General features: G+C 38.4%; 1 protein-coding gene across 2 annotated transcripts in view; it reads right to left on the reverse strand.

Annotated features, from left to right (window-relative positions):
- Positions 1 to 21,673, reverse strand: part of LOC128021465 (ciliary neurotrophic factor receptor subunit alpha-like) — a 149,620-nt gene that overhangs the window by 3,063 nt on the left and 124,884 nt on the right. For both annotated transcript variants that reach the window (XM_052608700.1, XM_052608701.1), the window contains 2 exons: positions 4,117 to 4,306; positions 1,265 to 1,382 (listed from right to left, as the gene is read on the reverse strand). In XM_052608700.1, the coding sequence (XP_052464660.1) occupies positions 1,265 to 1,382; positions 4,117 to 4,306 (308 nt within the window). The remainder of the gene's footprint in view (positions 1 to 1,264; positions 1,383 to 4,116; positions 4,307 to 21,673) is intronic.

Below are 21,673 nucleotides of genomic sequence, written 5' to 3' on the forward strand. Positions count from 1 at the left end.
CAGACCTGTGAGACTACGATCAATACCAGACTCCTTAAGGCCTAGAACAGTACCAGACCACTTTAATACCTACATCACCACCACACCCCCATTTACCCAGACCAGACCTCAAAAGATCCAGATCAGTACCAGAACCACTAAGAACCAGATCTACACTAAGACCAGACCTCTCAAGGCCTGCATCTAGACTAAGGGTGCGTTTACATGACAAAAAAAGTTTGTCTGTTTCAATGAACTAAATCCAGAGACTGGTACATTTTTTTTTTTTTTTTTGTAAATGGGCTGAGTAGCCATTCTTCTGAATTATTTGTAAGGGTTCGGCGATATAGTGCCAAGTAGTGGTTGACTTAATAACCACTATTAGTACCTTGGAAAGAAACATAGACAGTTGTGTCACCCAGATCCTGACTAGAGATGCGGTCACATTTACCGTTATAAAAATGCAGTCATTTCAATAGGAAACGACTGGGAATTTCGGATGAGGGTGAAAGATTTCCCCGTGCAGATTTCACAACAGGCTCAAGCTGGTCTTGTTGATTTGTTATGTTGTCCAAAAGAAATTGGCCTGGGTAGCGTTTCCCCAAAACCTAAGTTAGCAACTTTGTTGGTTGCAATACACTTTCCCATTGCCAACCAACTAAGCTGCTAACAGGTTAGCAACTATGCTTTTGGGAAACGCACCCCTGGTTTGAAAAAGATTTTTGTTTGAGCTGTGTTTCATGCCTTAATACACTATTGACAATGAACCTATTTGTCTGCAAACCTTTGCCAAAGATGACCACGATTCAAGAGTAATATAACATGTATACGTTTTGGTGAACTTTGGGTTTTTGGCTTTGAGTTTTAAGACTCAAATCAAGACACTGAGTAATGAGACCCAGACCAAAGATTATTTTTATGTGGTCTATAAAGCTCTGAAGACCAAAACCTCAAAATCAAGACTCCAACTCTTATAATAAGAGCAACGGACATGACACAACTTTGGTTTCTCACTGAGTTACAATATCTCTTCAGTTAAAAATGTGCATATTAGTTAGGTATTGCTGTCGCAAGGGTATTGTGAGCTTTTATTGTACACAGTTAGGAAACTTCTAGTCTAGTTGCGTGAATGAAGTATGATTTATAAATGCTACTTCAGAGATTGTGCTCATACATTGCTCACTGTTCATACCTAATGCATTGTTTCACTGAAAACTCATGATCCTTTCTCACATAAGAAGAGTGAATGAGATGCATGCAATAGCATTGCAGTGAGGTCACGCACCACATGATGGACAGCAGGACGCAGGCCAGGAGGAGGTGGGTTGACCAGAGGAGGGTGGAGCAGGCCGCTGTGGGTTCACCCACTCGTGGTGCGGCTGAAGGGGGTCCGGGGGTGGTTTCTGCCAGGGGAGAAGAAAATGCTAATTATTTTAAGTGTTTTAACAGGAACGGGTTTGTACATCCATAGTTCAGGTACTAAATATAGATGAATGACATAAAATTAAATGTTATTATCTATTAATTTCTTCAAAATATGAAAATGCTATTCATACATTCAATGGGTCTCATTCATGAAACATTCGTAAATATACGAGTAAATATCTGAGTGATTTGCGCGTAAAGAGAACTTCCCGAAAACTCTTCTCCTGATTCACAAAAACTTCGTAAACGTCAGATGTGACGTGAAATGTGTGTGTGTGTTAATGAATTCCAATCAGTCGTAAATGGGACGCGCGTGCACGCTCACTCTCAATTACCATAAATCCCGCCCATTAAATCCGACTGACAACTATATATGAGCATCATATTATGACACCAAACGAAGGATTTCAACATGTCTTTTCAAAAGCGACTGAAAAAGAAACATTTCTCAGCTGCAGAAATTGAAGTTGTATTATCAGAAGTTCATTCAAAACGCCACATTTTATTTTCAAGCGTACTAGTGGCGTTTCAGGTCCTAAAAAAGGAAGTTTGGCAGCATATTACAGATCCTATTACTGGCTCTCATAATAAAAGTTAAAAGAAAAACCGTATGTAATTAATATATATAATATCTTTTTCAAAATGCTGTGTAAATATGTACCCGATTAAGGTGAATTAAAATGCAGCCGTATTAATGAGCAAAACGTTCAGACGTTAAACGCACTATTTACGTGTGGCTGGGAGCAGGTGTAGATTTCTTTTGTACTAACTAACATTTGGAAAATACGAACGTTTTAATGAATCCGAAAATTTACGCCAAAACCACTTTACACGCAATTTACACAAAAATTCGTTCTGCTCGTGTTTCATGAATGAGACCCATTGAGTTGAATACAACAAGCATGCTTTTAAATGTATTATCCTTTTTATTTATTCCTTCTTACTTTTGGCTATAAAGTAAAAAAAAGTCAAGTGGTGCGACAAACTACAACACCCTACATATCCTCATGACTATGTGTTAAGATCAATGTCTTTTTAAAATATTAAATACTTTGACATTTATTTTATCACTATGCGAGATAAATTCAAGGTAATTAAATGTCATGTGTGGTGCAACCATGGCAATGCATCCACAAAGAAAAAATAACATTTATCCACTGATATTTCTAAACCTTTAGGATTATTAGTAATAATTAAGATACAATATATAAATGAATATATTTTCAGAGTGTAAGAAATCTATTGTATTACTTTTTTACTTTGATTATTCCACTTTTGCTCGATGGTTTATAGACATTAAATGGTAAAACAATACTAAAAGTTAATGAATAAATAAATAAAAAATAAAATAAAAATGAAATGGATAGATGTTGGAAAACTCTAATAACATGTATTTAATATTTACTCACCCTTAACAGAAACCCCCCCCACACACACACAAATAATAATAATAATAAAAAAAAAAAAAAAAAAAAAATTACTGTGATTGGTCACTTTACATATCAGTTAGGCAGTCACTTCCTGTCAGAGTGGGCCGGCCAACCAAGAGTCAAGAGTCTGGTTACATGAGAAATTAATTGCAATAAAATAAACTTTATATCTGTAACTCGCAATGCAACAGCATTAGAACAACATTTTGAGTTAACTAAACAACTGCTCCACTAATACCTGAGCATCTTCTTGTTGCCCAATTGTAAATGCGAATGAACATCACAACTGTAAGAACATCTCAAATGAAGCAAATACATTTCTAATATAACAAGCCAAGGAGGAATTATTACAATGACGTTCTGCTGTTTTAACCCGGAGAAAAGACAGAGAAGCTCTCAGAGAGAGTGTTTTGACACACGGCTACCGTGTGAAACTACCGTGCGATTCTGCTGACTTTTCGGTTCTCTCCTCCGTTCCAAGTATAGTGTGGATTAAATACGCTGAGTGCATGGAGGGATAGAAACTCTAGACCGTCTGCTGGATCAAACCGAGCAGGGCAGCCGTCACTAGATATTACTTCTAATAACAGTCATCAAGATGTCAGTGCTATTTATAATACAACATGTAGATAGGCTTTAATTGGGTTTTCAAGTCAAGATTCTCTTCGTCCACCCCAAAAGGACCACAGTATTAGTACTCTTAAATCCCAAATGGGACGCAGTGAAACTAATATTGCCTATAGGCCATCAGAGCTTGAACTATATATTGTTGCCTTTTTTGGCCAATGAATCACAGAAAATACAAATGTAAAGGAGTTTGTAACCATACATGTGCAAAAGCATACGAAAATGAATTACTGTTGATCTGCACTTTCTGCAGACTGGGTTAATTAATACTATGCAATCCCAAAAATGTCACCAGAATTTGACCAGGAGCATGTGCTGAGAAGGTAAACAGTGTTGATTTGAGTTCATACTGACTGAACGGACTAAACAAGGCTTTTGCTGGTGTCAGAATAAATATGGCATCTCCTTTTTCATTTTCATCCTTTAACTTACCAGCTTATTAATCTCAGAGTGCATCAACTATTCATTTGTTGGTGAAGCTCTCTGACAGCAGAGGGCAGCGTGACCTTGAGATGCAGGGCTACAGACACTGTCTGCTCATTATTAACCACTATTATTGTTTTATGAGAGAACAGAGATCACGGGGGGGCAGACAGGACCACCATTACAGTGAATAGGAGAGTAGGTGTGCGTACGGTTGGCAGCTCATGCATACCTGGGATAATGTCGCTCTCTGTGGTGGAGGTGATGGGCTTGGGTTCCTCCATCCAGGGGGTGGCATGGACCGCCACGCTCCAGTCGCTCCAGGTGCCGATCTCCATGTCCTTGGCCGCCAGTTGGATGATGTACTCTTTCCCTGCGTAGGCATCTGTAATGGTGTGGGAGGTGCTGTCAGAGAGCTCCACCTGTCAATCAATAACAAGAGAGCCAATCAGGGATATGGAACTTATGGGAACGATGCGTGCTGCTGAGATGATTACATACGAGATGCACATGAAGAATGTTTCATTAGAGGTGTTTGTGGTGAAAGGGCTGATCAGCAGTTTTAGAGTGATTGTGTGTGTGTGTGTGTGTGTGTGTGGGGGGGGGGGGGGGGTTGGTTTATGATGCAGGCTGGATTTGAACATCTTCCACATAAACAGTGATACTTAATTTTACATGAATACAAACATTATTATGGAAACATATTTTTTTTTATAAAAAAATAATTTTATATATATAATGTATGTACACATTGAAATTATATTAATTTTGAAATTATTACATTATAATAATATATAAAACATTTATATCTTTTTATGTTATTGCTGTACTAATTTATATATTTTATATAGAATGTTTATTTTTAGATAACAATAATTATGATACAATTTATTATTATTATCACCATTTCTTACCACTGTATTTACCACTTACCATTTGTATAATGCCACTTTATAATTACATTACAATTATATTTTTTACATGAATACAAACATTAAAAAGTAAAACAAACAAACAAACAGATAAATAAATAAAATTTATTTTAATTAATTAATACATACAGTATATATATATATATATATATATATATATATATATATATATATATATAATTGAAATTATAATAATAATACTGAAATTATAATAAATAAAACATTTATAACTTTTAATTTTATTGCTGTACTAATTATTTATATTTTTTATAGAATATATATATATATATATATATATATATATATATATATATATATATATATATTTTTTTTTTTTTTATTATCATTATTATTATTAGTATCACCATTTATTACCACTGTATTTGCATTTGTATAATGCCACTTTATAATTAGATTAACATTTCAGTTAAAATAAAACATTTTAGCAAAAATGCTAATCTCATAAAAAATGGAACATGCCAGAGTCCTCTAGTTTGGTGATAATCCACTTCCTCTTTGTGCTTTGTGCTACAGTGGATTTACACACACCTGAGGACCACCTGCGGACTCTTGGGTAGTGAGGGTCACTTGACCACAACAGAGGAGAGGGCACAAAGAGGCTGGGAAGTCCCGTGCATGTCTTGGCTGCTTTGAGGAGGGGGGGATTTGACTAATGCACTGCAGCTGAGGCCTGTGGAGGGAGATGAGTGATGGTAGAGACGGCCCAGCGTCCATGACTCATCCCGCGCATCCATCACTGGCCTGTCCTGCACCGCTGAAGCTCCAGTCTGGAACCAAAGATCATGTGTGGCGCAGTCGCTCAAACTGCGCTTTTCTTGCTCTTTATCTGTCACAAAGCACGACTGCAGAAATTCAGCTTTCTTTTTCAGTTTATGAGTGGCAATGTGAATTTAATTGGCCTTGATCCACATAATACTGAATTGCAATGACTGGAAGAATATTTTGTTTTATTTATTTATATAGTCACATGACTGATAGAAGTGTCATGAGTCCAACACAAATGTTGTGACAGAATGTAACTAGTTTGCATTAATTCGACTAATATTTTTTCTCTGATTGTCACTTGATAAGACTTAGTAGTTGACTTGTTGTGAAAGCAAATAAAACTGCCATTAAAAGGAGGGTTCATTTATCCACAGAGCAATACAACATAACATAATTACAAAGTGGCATTATATAGAAATATGTAATGGTACAGATATTGTGTGTAAAAAAATAAAAAAAATAATTAGATATAAAAGAAAAAGAAAATGTAAAATGTAAAATAATTAACTTTCATTTTATGGACCATGGCATGAGAACACTTTTTTCCACCTTCAACTGTTTTCTAACTGCACTTAAAACTAATTCAAATTCAGGAATTCAATTAAAATGTAAAGGCGTTCTCAGTTCATTTCTGAATGGTGCACAGACCTCTCGCACACAGACGCCCGCTAGAAGAGAAACACACAGGTGGCAGAATTACTTCAACAAAGAGAGATCCTAGTGCACTATACAAAGCATATTTTCTGAAGAATTTATTATTACCCCCAAGTGCATCTGTACAACACAGAGAAAACTGGAGTGTGTATGCTGTGAGATTTAGAGAATACCTCCTCTACACCTGAGCTGCTCACAACAAAGACCAAAGAGCCGTTTCTCTTTTTCAGTGAATTTCCACTAGCAGCGTGTGCAGCTCTTTCTATCTAGTGTACGTAGACCAACGCAGCATGTGTGGTGGTAAGTCTCCGCATTTACATTTTAATTGAACTTTATCTTTCATAATTGGAAAAGAGAGCATTGCTCATTTCCCCAGTGCTCCTCAAGACCCACAAAACAAAAGCGGCATCCTTTTCATTTCAGATTGAACCGCATTCTCTGCGCTTTCCCCACAGTGGCCGCTGAGCACCTGGGCTGTGAAGTGTTTGATTCGATCACTATCAAATTACAGCGTTTCGTCCATCTATTGCACTATATTTTGAGCTGAAATAAAATAAAATGGCTTTGAATTGTGAATGTGTGCTTTTCGTTTTCAGATTTCTCTGGTGTGACTGCTTCGGAATGGACGTTATTGGAGAAAGATCGGTATAGATCGATGTAACCGATGGCATTTGTTTGTCTGAACAACGGCAGACGGAGAGTGTTTGTGAAACATGCAACACATGCTCATTGGAAATACGTGCCTCTACCTATATCTCAGCAAAACTTAAAATAATCGAATAAACAAAAAACGCATCCATACGCACAAATCACTGCAGTTTCCAGTTGAAATGAACACTAGACACAGTTAAAGTTTGACAACTTTTATTCCTTTTCACAGAAAGTATGATTTACAGGGCCAGAGTTTCAAACTATTTTTTCGACATTGTTACGGTTTTTATAGACGTTTTATTGACTATTTTAACATGCACGATACGAGATTTGATGACTGGACTTTTTAACATCATCATATAGCCATTTATTGAACATGCATTGTAGCACCATTCACTGGACATTTCACTTTGAAACGGCTGTGAAACATGCAGTAAGGTATATGATATGGGTTGGAAACGTGTCTGGTAACAGTCATTATCTTTGCAATTTAGTTTGTTCACTGATTTTATTTACAAGCTGGTTTAAAACTATGAGGACATGGACGGGCCAAATCAGATTTGCTGGAGCCATTCAGAGAAAGGTCAATGGGCATTGAATGTTTGGTTCCACCTGCAATTCTGTTCCACAAACCATTTCCCAATTGCTACACTTTTGTGAAAGCTGTCAAAACCCGAGAACTGGGGTGGGAGTCAAAATGTCCTTTGCAAGCCCTGTAATTTGAGGATACATACTGTGAACCCTCAAATAAAACACTACCATCAGTTAGAAATAACTAGCTGCTGGAAACCCTTAGCCAAAGATGAGCCTTAAAAGCTAGAAATTTGAGCATCAGCTTCCTGTTTATCTACTTCTGGATCAGGTAACATTGCAATGTGCCGAGAGAAACAGAGAGGAAGACAGATAAAAAAGAAACGAGATGGACAAGACAGTATGCATCTGATGTCTGAGGCGTATTATTAGAGAGAGAGCTATTTATACAGCCGTATCATTATGTACCAAACACGCTCTGACCCTCACACATGGATACGCCTCGACAATCCCGGCGCCCCGCTGCATTCTGGGCTTCGTTCAGTGCGGCCAAAGCCCATAAATAAGATTAGGCGTAAGTCGTGTCACTGGAAGAGCAAGGAGAGGATTTCTGTCCTACATCGCATATCGCAGCGAGTGAAACAATGAAACAGCTGCACACAATATCACTGAGTCCTCATGAGACAAGATAAAAGAGTCTTTCCATGTAAATCTGAGCTTGATCGCTTTCTATTTCTGTAGTGTTATACTGAGTAGCATCCCCCCCACCCCCCGATGAGATTTTTCTGGTCAAACCCAGCTACATATAAGTCAAAATGACATAAAAATTACAACATTTACATTCATAAAACATGTTTCTTGTCATATTGCTAATTATTTGTGAACTGCATGTCAATATGACTGTGATTTATTTTTTGACTTTTTTTCTAACTAACGTATATATAATGTCGCTTTGGCAACTAATAAAAATAAAGAGTAAAATACAAAAGAAATGCATATTAAAATTAAGATATCGATACGTTTCTATAAAAAAAAATACAGAAGAAAATGAGGAAATTACTAAAAACTTATTACTAAAACCAAATTTAAAATGAAAACCTAATACAAAATATTAATAAATACTACACTATAATACACAATGACACTGCACTATTAGGTGATTAATATAATGCATTACAAATGTGGTTGCAATTATGTATTAGAACATAGAACTGATTATAATGCTTCATAAATGCTTTATAATACAGTAATTACACATTTATAATACATTATATATAAAACTATTAAAATTTTGAAAAGCCATTAGTACTTATATGTTTAGGATACCAAAGATGCTTAGTACACAAATATGAAATACTTATATTATTATGAATCATATAGTAAACAAGAAAAAACAAATCCCTGATTGATTGCGTTTCAGCATATTTTAGATCATCTGTGTGTTAAGTCACTACACCTATGCTGACATATGTTTATATAAAGCTCTCATAAGCAATTCCGACAAAGATAGAGAAACTAACTAAGGATCTCTAACTTGCATGTAGACAACTGAGCAGCAAATGGAGCTGCCAGGCTCCCAGCAGTCACTGTTGGCTGATTACTGTCACCATGCTGTGATATATTCTAAATTCTGCCCACCTCCCTGCATTCATGCCTCCAGCCCAGCTGTGCTGAAAGCTGACGGCAGTGGAGTGCGGCTCACCCCACCTGACGCCTGCTTGACCAAACATGAAAGGGCGTAAACAGCTTCTGTTAATAAGGTAGCAGTGAAAGCGGATTAGGCCAGACAGATGTAAGCAGCATTTTGCACCGTTTTCTTTCAAAGCGCTTTCAGTATATTGCAGACACTCTGACTGAATGGAAACAGCTGCAAAAGGGAGTTTAAAGTGGACATACGGAAGCTCAGCGTGGGAAACTAGCTTCTTCTCTTATTCTTTTAACTTGTTCATCTCATGTTTGCTGTGATTTCTTCTGATATTTGTTTCCAATTCATTTACTAAAATTTGAAACCCTGACGTTTCAGAATCTTTGAGATTTGAAACTAGAAGGTGTATTCAGTATTTAGTACATTAGTATGCACTCAGAATACTTATACCTAAATTTGAGATGCATTTGAAATAGATGTCAAATCTCCATCTACTTGGATTAACATAAACAGACTAATAACTTCATATGATGCATATTTATCAGTCATACATAAATGAAATGTGTACAATTTCTGTAATAGTACTAATAACTAACAACACAAAGCGTTCCTGTGGCTCAAGTGGAAGAGTATTCTTTAGAAGCACAAGGTTGTGGGTTCAATTCCCACAAATATATGTGGGTTAGCCTGAATGCACTGTAAGTCGCTTTGGATAAAAGCATCTGCTAAATGCATAAATGTGTTTAAAAGTTTACATATCATTAAGAAATCCAATTTATCTTTAACTAATTTCAACTAACCGAAGACTGTGTGTTCCATGGCTAGCCATATTTAATCCGTTTATACTGAATAAATGTAATTGTTTTCACAATGAAGATTTAGGCTGATTTGAAGCAATTTCAATAAATGCATTCTTAAAATGTGATTGTTTAAATCATCAAATAGATGCAAACATTTAATAAACTGTGCCATGATTTTTTTTCTTTTGAATGCAAATCTTATTTGTTGTTGTTGTTTTTTTGTTTTTTTTTTTGTTTCTTTTCTTTTCTCTTATGACAAATGTGCATATATCTCCCCCATGTAATCTAAATGATCATGTATTTAAATACATACAGTTCATAAAAAAAAAAAAACATTTATGTATTTATTTTCTTGTATGTTCTTGCAAGTACAATGCAGCTGTTTGTCTTTTTAATGACTTGTAAGGTGTCTAAGCTCAAATCTGTCTCAAATCTATATGTGTGGCCCAAAATATTCATGTAGCGCCAGATTTAAGTCTTTAAAGTCTATACAAGTGGCCTTTATGATGTGATTCAAGGGTTTCTCTGTAGCAAGTTCAAACTCACAAAAACATGCTCTTAAACATGCTATAAACTCCATAGCACCAGCTCAAATAAATAAACAAATAAATAAAAATCACTTCCATTTCCTGAACTAAAACCTAGTGTGCTGCACTTTAATTCTGCTTTCTTACCTTCAAATGCTGCATGCACTCTTGAAAAGGAAATGTGTGTCTGTATCTGGACTCTTTAGCTTTACATTTGCAGGACTAATTTCATTAGCACTAACAACTTCCCTCATTTTGTCAGCTCGCTTTCCTTTTTTCTTGATGTGTCCGTTCCTATCACTACAGGAAGTCTAGCAGAACAGGAAATGTTAGCATCGCAGATCATTGACAACTAATTTCAGCTAATGGCTTACAGCCCCAATGCCCATCTTCAGCAAACGACGGCTCCTATCACTGAGAGTGCAAACAAACAGAGTTAATTCTCCAAGTAACTGATTCAGAACTTGCGGTTGGCCAAGTATGCACATTAACCTGAATTGCCTAGAATGATGGTTTGAAATACACACAGAGGGAAGTGTTTGCATCGTTCCCAGAATAAACACACACAGATGCGGACTTCATTTTCGGGGAACAAATGGGAATAAACTAACCAACTGATTAAAGTCATTCCATAAACATTTTGTCTGCTGGGTCTGAACACATAGACTATGAAGTTGTCTATAGGATTTAATGCGTAAAAAAAGAATTAGCAAAGAATTAGGAGATGGCAGGCGAAAAGCTAAAAAAAAAAAAGCAGTTAAGACTCGCTCAATAAAAGAAGTCCTAATGTGGTCCAATTGAGTTTAATCCCCGAGTAAACACACGCTTCTCTCAGAGGTTTAAATCCACAGTTCCAAGTTGCAAAATTCAGGCAAAATACCAACGCAGAGTCTCATTTGTCTCTGCTATTCATGCAACACGAGCACTTATGAAATATGCAAGAGATCTGAATAGCATCCCAGTAAATAAATAATTGATATTCTCCCCCGAATGGGCAGAAGAAGACTGACAAAAAATAATGACTCTGTTTAATAGATTCTAACGTCTGTTTACTCTGTGTCCAGTCTTTTATGCAGTGCCTTTTGGTTTGTTTTGTTTTTACATTTTAACTCAATTAAAATCATTTCTTCTGAATTAATGCATTTGAAAGACCACTTGATACATTTTGTAATCTGTTCTCATATCTGTAAATAGCTACAAGCAAATGGGAAGGTTATTTTAAATTTGTATTCCAGTAAAAATTACTAATTGCTTCGAAATTGTACTGAATTAAAGGAATAGCTCACCCAAAAAAAATTAACATTTTCTGAACATGTGCTCACCCTCAGGTCATCCAATATGTAGATGAGTTTGTTTCTTCTTCAGATTTGGAGAAATGTAGTGTTGCATCACTTGTGAATGCTCTGCAGTGAATGGGTGCCGTCAGAATGAGAGTCCAAACAGCTGATAAAAACATCACAGTAATCCACAAGTAACCCACACCACTCCAGAACATCTGTTAATGACTTGTGAAGTGAAAAACTTCTGCTTCTGACTAAAATATGAGTCCTCTATCAATATAGTATTGATTCTGTCAATGAAAAGCAGTTTTGTCTGAATCAGGAGAGAAATCTGCCTAAATCAAGCACTGTTTAAAAGTCCAGTTTAAAACAATATGTAAGTGGATTTTGTTGTCAAAGGAAAACAGGAGAGTTACTTTTTCACTGGAGGAAGTTTTATGAGCTCAAACTCTAATTAATACATCACTTCTGGTTATGATTTGAGCCAATAATCCAGAATAAAATCATCTTAATGATTAATTTCTTTCTTACAAAAACACGCAGTTTTTCACTTCACAAGACATTAACTGATGGACCGGAGTGGCGTGTATTACATGTGGATTATCGTGATGTTTTTATCAGCTGTTTGGACTCTCATTCTGACGGCACCCATTCACTGCAGAGGATCCATCGGTGAGCAAGTAATGCAATGCTACATTTCTCCAAATCTGTTCCCATGAAGAAACAAATGCATCTACATTTTGGATGTCCTGAGGGTGAATACATTTTCAGCAAATTTTAGCTTCAAAAAAAAAAAAAAAAAAAAAAAAAAAAAAAATTCTAATGTAAATTATAGATATTTTGTGGCTCTATTATCCAATACATTTTAATGTATTTTCGCTCTAAATTATCTTCACTCTAAGCTTAATTAAAATAATTGTATCTATATAAATTAATACAATTGAAAGAAAGCATGCCAAAATTGTATTTGTGACAACATAAGGATGAGCAAATGATTACAGAATTTGGGACCCGTCCCTTTAACTTGACAGTGTTGTTACAGTTACAGTTATTGGGTTACTCCTCCTGCCTGGATAAAGCCCGCTCTTGATAATTCACAGAGTATAACATCATCTCTTGATCTATTAATTGCATGTGATAGCTCCAGCTTTCAAGTTCCCCTCGGCATTAAACGCTACGCAATAGCACCTTCCTCATCTGTTGAGCTATATCAGCGGGGACATTATAAATTCATCCCTTTTCTAAAAGGTGCAAAAAGCTGCTCAAAGCAACAGCGCTCAGATCCTCCGCTCATTGTGTATTTTATCTACAGTCTGTATTTTCATGTTAGTATCAGAGAAGACTGTTGAAAACCGCTTTACCTACACCGTGTGCGAAGGGGAGGCCCGGAGGAATGGGAGATTTCTACATTCTTGAGAGATTACACAAGGGAGGGCATGGTGACCCTTTTCTTCTCTCAGTATCCTGTCCCATTTAACTATAACACCCTGTCTTGACTTAAGGCTTTTGGTATGGAAATCATGGCTTTAAGGAATGTGGATTCTTTTATCAGGGCCTTAATTTCTTGGACTTTTTTCTTGCCATTGTGTATCCAAGGACAATTCCATATAAGAATCCTAGCAAGAAGGAAGGCAACTTTTATTTAACTTTTTTTTTTTTTTTTTCATATTTAGGGTCAGTGGTTCTCCATTGGTGGGTCAAATTGAAACATCAAATGTTTTGATAGAGTCAAAAAAAAAAAAAAAAAAAAAAAACTTCTAATCAAATCAGATATAAAATCATATACTTTATACCAGATATAAAGTCATATGAAAAAATAATAATAATAATAATAAATTTATTAAAATTATATATATATAATCACATTGCATAATTTAAAGTCACATCATGAAATGCAAAGGTTAGATATAAAGTCGACGCTGTGTGATATAAAGACTGCAAAACAAACAAATAAATAAATCATACTGTAAGATAATTTTGAGACAACATTATAAGAAATAATGTCACATTGTAGAATTCAAGTTCACAGTTATGACAAAGTCAAATTGTGAGATTTAAATTCACAGTGTAGGATATTAAGCTGCAATTACAAAATATAAAATCACATTCTAGGATATAAAGTCGTATTTACCAGATTTAAAGTCAGAAACAATAAATCACAGGCTGGTTGCAGTCTTAACATAGAGGCTAAGTTTATGCAACTGGCCCCACATTATGAGATATAAAGTCATACTGTAGGACATAAAGCCAGGATTATAAGACAAAGTCACATTGTAGCATGTAAAGTCACAGTTACGAGATATAATGTAATTGTTTTGTAGTGTCTTATGAGGTATATAGTCATATTGTAGAATATAAAGTCACAACTGTGAGATAAATCACATTGTTATAAAGTCGCAGTTACGATATATAAAGAGTCATATGGCAAGAAATCACATTGTGAGATATAACCTAATTTTAACAGATATGAAGTCACACAATGAGACATCATATTGTGAGATAACTATATAAATTCAATCACATTTTAGAGAAAATAAGTAATAAAGTTACAATTGCATAAAATGGACTTTCATGGAAAATACTTCCCATGTCTTCCATTGTTGTTAGAAACCAAATTTGACAATTTCCCTATGCAGTGTATGTTAACAACTTTGAATAATTATGGGTTGCCACTTGATTTCTAATAAAGAAACCTGGTCCTGAATCAAAACCACTTGAGAAGCACTTCTTTAGACAAACACGAGTCCCATACCCATGCACAGGAACATTAGCATACTTAAGGCTACAGTAGATAAGAAAACTCTCATTTGAGTACTCCTCCTCGCCCTACCGTCAGGGAATATAAATACGCCCAGCTGGAGAGCATGTCTACTGTTGTGGAAAGAAAAAGCAATTTAAGTGCCACTTCCAAAATTCACATTTGACTTTCTACTGATGGTGTAAAAGAAGCGGCCAGCGCAGACTCTGTCACTCAAGCTAATGAGAGCTCAGTCCCCCTTCTGTGAGATCGCTACTGCTGACCAACAGCTTTAATAGATAACTGTTCGTGGTTCCTGACCCCCTTTGATGCCCAGCCAACATCACTGCAATAAATATCAAAGGTAGTGGAAAAACCTTGGCACTTATCACAGAGAACCGACGGTGTGAAACTACAGGAATTCCTTCAGCGCTCCTGCTTTAAGTGTGTGAACCACTTTTCTGCTATTTAAGAGGAACCCACCCAAGCTGGCACTAATGAGATGTGTCTCATTAGGGGTTGAATATCAACAAAGAAGATGGGCCACATTGGAAAAATACATGCACGTAAACATACCACTGGAAGCAAAAAATAAATAAATAAATATATAATACAAGCTTAAGTAGTGAGTGCATCACTTGATTTTCATTTTTAACACTGTCAAACACTGATCTGACTGGATTTTCATTGAGGTGGCATGGTGTGAATGTGAAATAAATAAAGCAGTCTCATGAGATCAAGTATGCTACTGTATGTGAAATCAGAATCTTTAGTGGTTTTGCTTGACAACTCTCTGTTAACATGCTTGGATACAGCACTCTGTGAACAGCCAGCTTATTGGCAATGAATGTTTGCATCTTACCCTCCTTGTGAAGGGTGTCAATGATTGTCTTCTGGACAACTGTCAGATCTGTCCCCATGATTGTGTAACCTAGTGAACCAAACTGAGTGACCACTTTGAAGGCTCAGGAAACCTTTGCAGGTGTTTTGAGTTGATTAGCTGATTGGCTAAACATGTTAACCCTAAAATGTTAACTAAAATTAAAATGGGAAACATAATTATTGATTAGATGAGTAACTACTGATAATATCTATTATAAATTAATTACTTTTTTTTATTATTATTACAGTTAGAGCCCTAGTATTAATACATTATATTACACATAAAATAATTGAAGCAGTGGTTTATATCACATTTGCTTCAAACAAATAATGTCACTTTCTATGTCCCACACACACTGATCCAGTGCTCCAGACAGATGCTCCCCTCGCTGTGCAGAGTCAGATCATAAGACACTAGTCCTTAGGGGGCTGAGACACTGAATAAGGCGTGTGAATACACAAACTTTTATCTATTGACATCTCAAGGATGCCCCTGCTGATCCAAGAATCAATATGGGCGGCAGAGCCAAGGTGCATTTTTCAATTTCTACGCTCCAAGCATCAAGAAACAACTTACAGCGCCCCGAGGAAAAATAACCTTAGAGCTGAACAAACTACTTCATCATAGTGTTCAAGCTGTCAGAGGTGAATGTTAATGTCTAATGCACTATAATGCAATAGGAAAGACATGCAAGGGATGACTAAAGAGCTTTAATTCTGCCATTGGCTCATGTTTGAATCGATGACATGCAAGCATTTGATGAATCTGTAATATAATAACATGTATAATATAATAACATCTTGTTTATGAGTTATTCAGGGCTTTCATTTATTATTAATAATCAAATTGATTCCTTAACCTAAGGCCTACAATGAACCCCATATAAAAGAAAAATCAAAAGTGAAATATATCTACATTTTTCTCCTAGACAGAAAATATATTAATGAAGAGCAAATCGAGGATTTTTTTTTTTTTCAGTGTAACACTGAAAGAGCTGGATGAGAGTCTTAAAACAGTTTTACACACAATAATAATAATAATAATAATAATAATAATAATAATAATAATAATAATAATAATAATAATAATAATAATAATGCCTCGAGAGTTGGATCCATCAGCACTTACTCATGGGTGTACTTGAATGTGTGTCCATTTGCACACTAGTGGCATCACCATCCTGATGACAGATAATGATGTGTAATATCACTTGTCCCCAAAATAATCGGAAGTCCAGCATCTCTGATGACAGGCCTGCAATGGGCCAATTACAGCCAATGAGATGAGCATCTGTTCAGCGGAGCCCGGAGGATCTGTGTGACACACAATCCGTCTCCACTGAGAGCGAGCATCACGACTCAGCTGAGCCAGACCTGGGGGGATCAACAAATCCATCTACACCTGCAGTGTAATTACACTTTATACATAAAAAAAAAAAAAAAAAAAATTGATGAGATAGTTAAAAGGTGTAAAGGTGCGTTTTGAGGTATGGAAAGTCAAGTGTGAATACAGTGGACTGAATTACAGAGAGCACGCATTTAAATATATTAGCCAGATTTTAGATTTTGAGTTTGAAGCCACTGATCTGAGCAATTTGTTAAAAAATAGACTTTCTGCTAGTCATCGGTGTGTTCAATCCAATTTTATGGGAAGGTGGCAATTTTGTACAAATACATAAGATGTGATAATATTTTTCAGGAAAAAAAAAAAGTAAGCACGAAGGTCCACTCCTTAACCTAACCATCAGTGGGACATAAGCAGATATACACACTAGCCACCACTTTCCCAAAATGTAATATTGTTATGAAATGACATTGCATTGGTCTGTCTGCGTGTTACAGCAAAGAAAGAAAGAAAGAAAGAAAGAAAGAAAGAAAGAAAGAAAGAATCAATTAATATTTTTATATTTTATTTAATAATGTGAAAAAATAAAGAATGGGCCTACATATTAGATATTACAAACAGTATATACATTGCACACACACACACACACACACACACACACACACACACACACACACACACACACACACACACACACACACACACACACACATATATATATATATATATATATATATATATATATATATATATTGTGACGAGTCAGCTGCCTCCTCCCTGATTGTCACCGGCACCCCGTCCTAAATCGCCGCCCTTCACCAGGCTCCCGACTGGAGTGGGTGTGTGAGAGGAGGGGCGCTGGACGAGTCAGGGCTGGCGGCGTGTGATGGGGCACACCTGATGTGAATGGAGCCTCATCCCCGCCGCTGTTTAAAAGCCCAACGCGCCTCTCCTCGGGAGACCGGTCTCTTCCCCGTGCATGCACACTGGTGTCCTCGTGGGTCCAGGAAGGGTGCGTTGAGGGACTCCCGCGCCACCAAGACGTGAGCTGCCGGACCCGCGATCCGGAAGGGAACCGCACCCGTATACACGGCCGACGGGCCAGGATGCCGGGCCGTCCATCCCCTACCAGCGCCGCGGCCGACGAGAGAGATGTGGCCGCTAGATGAAGCCGCCGCCCCTCGCGCCCCGGACCAAGGAGGGGAGCGCGTGCGGCCGCCGGACTCCGCCCCTTACCTGGACCCTTCCTCGATGAACACTGCCCGACCTACACAAATCCCGCAGCACGACGAGGACACCAGATTCCCTGTTATTTTGGACACTTTCCCCCTTTGGCCACTTTTATTCCCTTTGTTTTATGATTTCTGTTAATAAAAGCCTCTCCGAGGCCTGACGCCACGCCCACTGTGTCTGTCTTGTGCTCCTCCCGTGACACTGGTGGAGAATGCGGGCAGGCGGAGCCTAGACAGCGCAGTTGGGAAACGTCTGGTGACGTCACTCCCTCTCGCTTGCAAACGTTCGTGAGAACCCAGACTGGGACGGAGGAAAACTGGGGACAGCCTCCCAGCCACACAAGGGGTAAGTGACTTTTCCATTGTCATTTTACCCTTTGGTTGGTTGAGGCTGTCACTAAAACCCGGTTTCTCTGTCCCTGTTCTGGTGCGCTGCGAGAGGGAGGACCGCCCGGAGAGGAATCCCCGCCCACTCCGACCGTTTGGAGTCTGGTTGAGGATGGTAGCACTCCCGTGTGGGTGGCGCTCTGGGGACGGGGATGTCGCTTGGGAGGGGGAATGTGACGAGTCAGCTGCCTCCTCCCTGATTGTCACCGGCACCCCGTCCTAAATCGCCGCCCTTCACCAGGCTCCCGACTGGAGTGGGTGTGTGAGAGGAGGGGCGCTGGACGAGTCAGGGCTGGCGGCGTGTGATGGGGCACACCTGATGTGAATGGAGCCTCATCCCCGCCGCTGTTTAAAAGCCCAACGCGCCTCTCCTCGGGAGACCGGTCTCTTCCCCGTGCATGCACACTGGTGTCCTCGTGGGTCCAGGAAGGGTGCGTTGAGGGACTCCCGCGCCACAAGAGACGTGAGCAGCCGGACCCGCGATCCGGAGGAGAACCGCACCCGTTTACACGGCCGACGGGCCAGGATGCCGGGCCGTCCATCCCCTACCAGCGCCGCGGCCGACGAGAGAGATGCGGCCGCTAGAGGAAGCCGCCGCCCCTCGCGCCCCGGACCAAGGAGGGGAGCGCGTGCGGCCGCCGGACTCCGCCCCTTACCTGGACCCTTCCTCCATGAACACTGCCCGACCCACACGAACCCCGCAGCACAACGAGGACACCAGATTCCCTGTTATTTTGGACACTTTCCCCTTTTGGCCACTTTTATTCCCTGTGTTTTATGATTTCTGTTAATAAAAGCCTCTCCGAGGCCTGACGCCACGCCCACTGTGTCTGTCTTGTGCTCCTCCCGTGACAATATATATATATATATACATACTTTTTATGTATTACAGTTATATAGTATTTTATAGTTCAAATTAAATGGCTTCTTAATTTCTACCAGCAAATGCATTCCATCTTTGGTAAGCCAATGTTTTCATCAATTTGTTGCTATGGGCCAGATGTTCAATGGTTATTTCTGATAATGCTTGCACAAAATGAGCAGTAGGATGTGGGAGATGTGTGTGTGTGTGTGTGTGTCTGGAACAGACGGGGTCTGGCTTGGGGTGGAGCACGGGACTTCTATGAAAGATAGTTGAATACTCCTTTTTCTCCCTCTAATGTCTATTACCATGCTAACGGGACTGCAGAGCCGGCGCTATTGATTCATCTAAGTGTGGCTGGAGGATGAGAGGCTCTTTTGGCAGATGCACAAAAGGCCATTAAGCGTGGGGCAGCCGGGGGGAGCCGGGGAACGCAGTGCGTCAGGACAAGAGAGAGAGAAATCAAGGGGTGAATGAATGAAAGAAGGGAATTGTGGAGAAACAAGCACATGGTAATTGAGACAGCGATAACGGCTGCTCTTTCTGCGTAAGAATGAATTTGGCTAGGTAAAGTGGTTTGATATGGTGAAAAACACAAAGCAGGCTTACAGGGATAGTAACTTCAAAATTTTGAACAGTAGTGCACATATGTAATATATTTAAATGACACATAAATTGCCTTTTATGGTCATGAGAAATGGGCTCGATCTTAACAGTTCCAAAGGTAAACTCTTACTCTTACCATCTTCTTTTGAATCTGCTTTGAAAAAATAACCCTGACAGTTTTCATGAGACCCACTCATTTTTTATTGTTTTTAAAAAATTCTTAACTCGAATATGAAAACTGGCGGAAAGGTTCAAGGCTGAGAGTTACACTTAAGAGCGCATTAAGAGGTGATTCAAACTGCATACAGCAAATCTGTTGCGATATCAATTTCAAATGAGAACTGCAAAAACAAATGCCAGTTTTCAACAAATCAAACATAGGAAATACAAAAAAGCTCAGACATGAAATAAACCTCAGTGGTAGAAGTGCTCGAGTGTCTTTTAGGGAACACATCCAGGCGTTGTAAACTCTGAATTCTGACGAGATCCATAAATAAAAAGGGGGTTGGTGGCCGATGGGACCGTGAGAAGGGACAGGTCATGATAGCGTTCAAACAAAACGCCGCACCACAGCGTGACTGAGCATACTTTCCTAAGACTCCCACACCTCCGAGTCTCCAAACACCCCCAATCCTGCTGGTTAATTTGCTGTAAGCTGCCTCCGTGCTATTAACCAAGCCCTGAACTGCTGTCAGATACAGCGAGGTCTTGGCTAGGTGATTTGGAAGTTCATAATGGCTCGTGCACATACATATGCACACCCAAGTGCACGAAACTGCAAGGCGGGCATCTGATTTCCCCCGGCGTAAAGCCATGACTCACTGCCGTTTGATATCTGCAGCACGGACAGCCGTGGATGATATCATTACTATGACTGCTAACTGACATCACACGCTAATGGCTAATGGGTCATATGAAACACAGTCTATTAGTCAATAAATCAGCATAAGTGCACTGTTATTCGAACCTGTCTCTCCATTAAAAAAAAGAACAACAAAGGAAAAATAGGAACGAGGCAGTTATTGCACCACTCTGTTGTGTATGCTTTCAGTTTCTTCGTGACATTAGATATTAAAGAAACGTTTTGTCATATGTGAAGAAAATTTAGCAAGATTGCAATTTATTTGTAAATGTAAACAAAAACTTTTGAAGTAAGCAGGAAGATATAAAAAGGAGTGTGCTGTTTGCACTCAAGGACACATGCATACTGCAGAGTGAAAGCAAGCAATGTTTGGTTCACAAGAAACCAGTCTGATACTAGGAGCGTTTGCTGGGTTTGCCAACATTTGCAAGGACTATGGGTAAGAGTTGAAAATATTCTTCTCTTATGCTCAGCATGGATGCATTTATTTGATCAAAAACGCAGTAATGTGACAACTGCTTTCTGTGATAATATGTTGTAAAACATTTTAATCATGTGATCAAATCTGCATTTTCAACATCATTACTCCTGTCCTCAGTGTCACATGATCCTTCAGACAGTTTTGCTGATTCATATTTTTTTGTGAAAACGGATATACTCTGTTTTAAGGAGTTTTTAGGAATCAGCACAACACTAACCCAAATACTTGTAATCCTCCATCCACACCAACAGGTGTCAATATGAAGACAAAAATCAGGACAAGACAAGGAAACAAATAACATGTCACTCTTTTAAAGAAGGTTATTATGGCATCTACTAGCAAGACTATCAACCAACAAAACAAGTGACACTTGGCTAGAATAATATATGATGTAGACCAGACTTTATGCTCTTTCAAATTTCATTATTTCTGAAACCTATTCCATTTTGGCACCGTACACTCCTGCTGCTACTTCAATCTTGTCCGTCATTGTGATTACCCAAAGCAACAGTAAGCCAAACCCCATTAGATCTACAGTCACATATCAGTCACCTGAAACTGGATGGTGCTCTATGAAGCCTGGCCTCTA

The sequence above is a fragment of the Carassius gibelio genome, chromosome A10, assembly GCF_023724105.1.
Source record: "Carassius gibelio isolate Cgi1373 ecotype wild population from Czech Republic chromosome A10, carGib1.2-hapl.c, whole genome shotgun sequence".
NCBI classification, from domain to species: Eukaryota; Metazoa; Chordata; class Actinopteri; order Cypriniformes; family Cyprinidae; genus Carassius; species Carassius gibelio.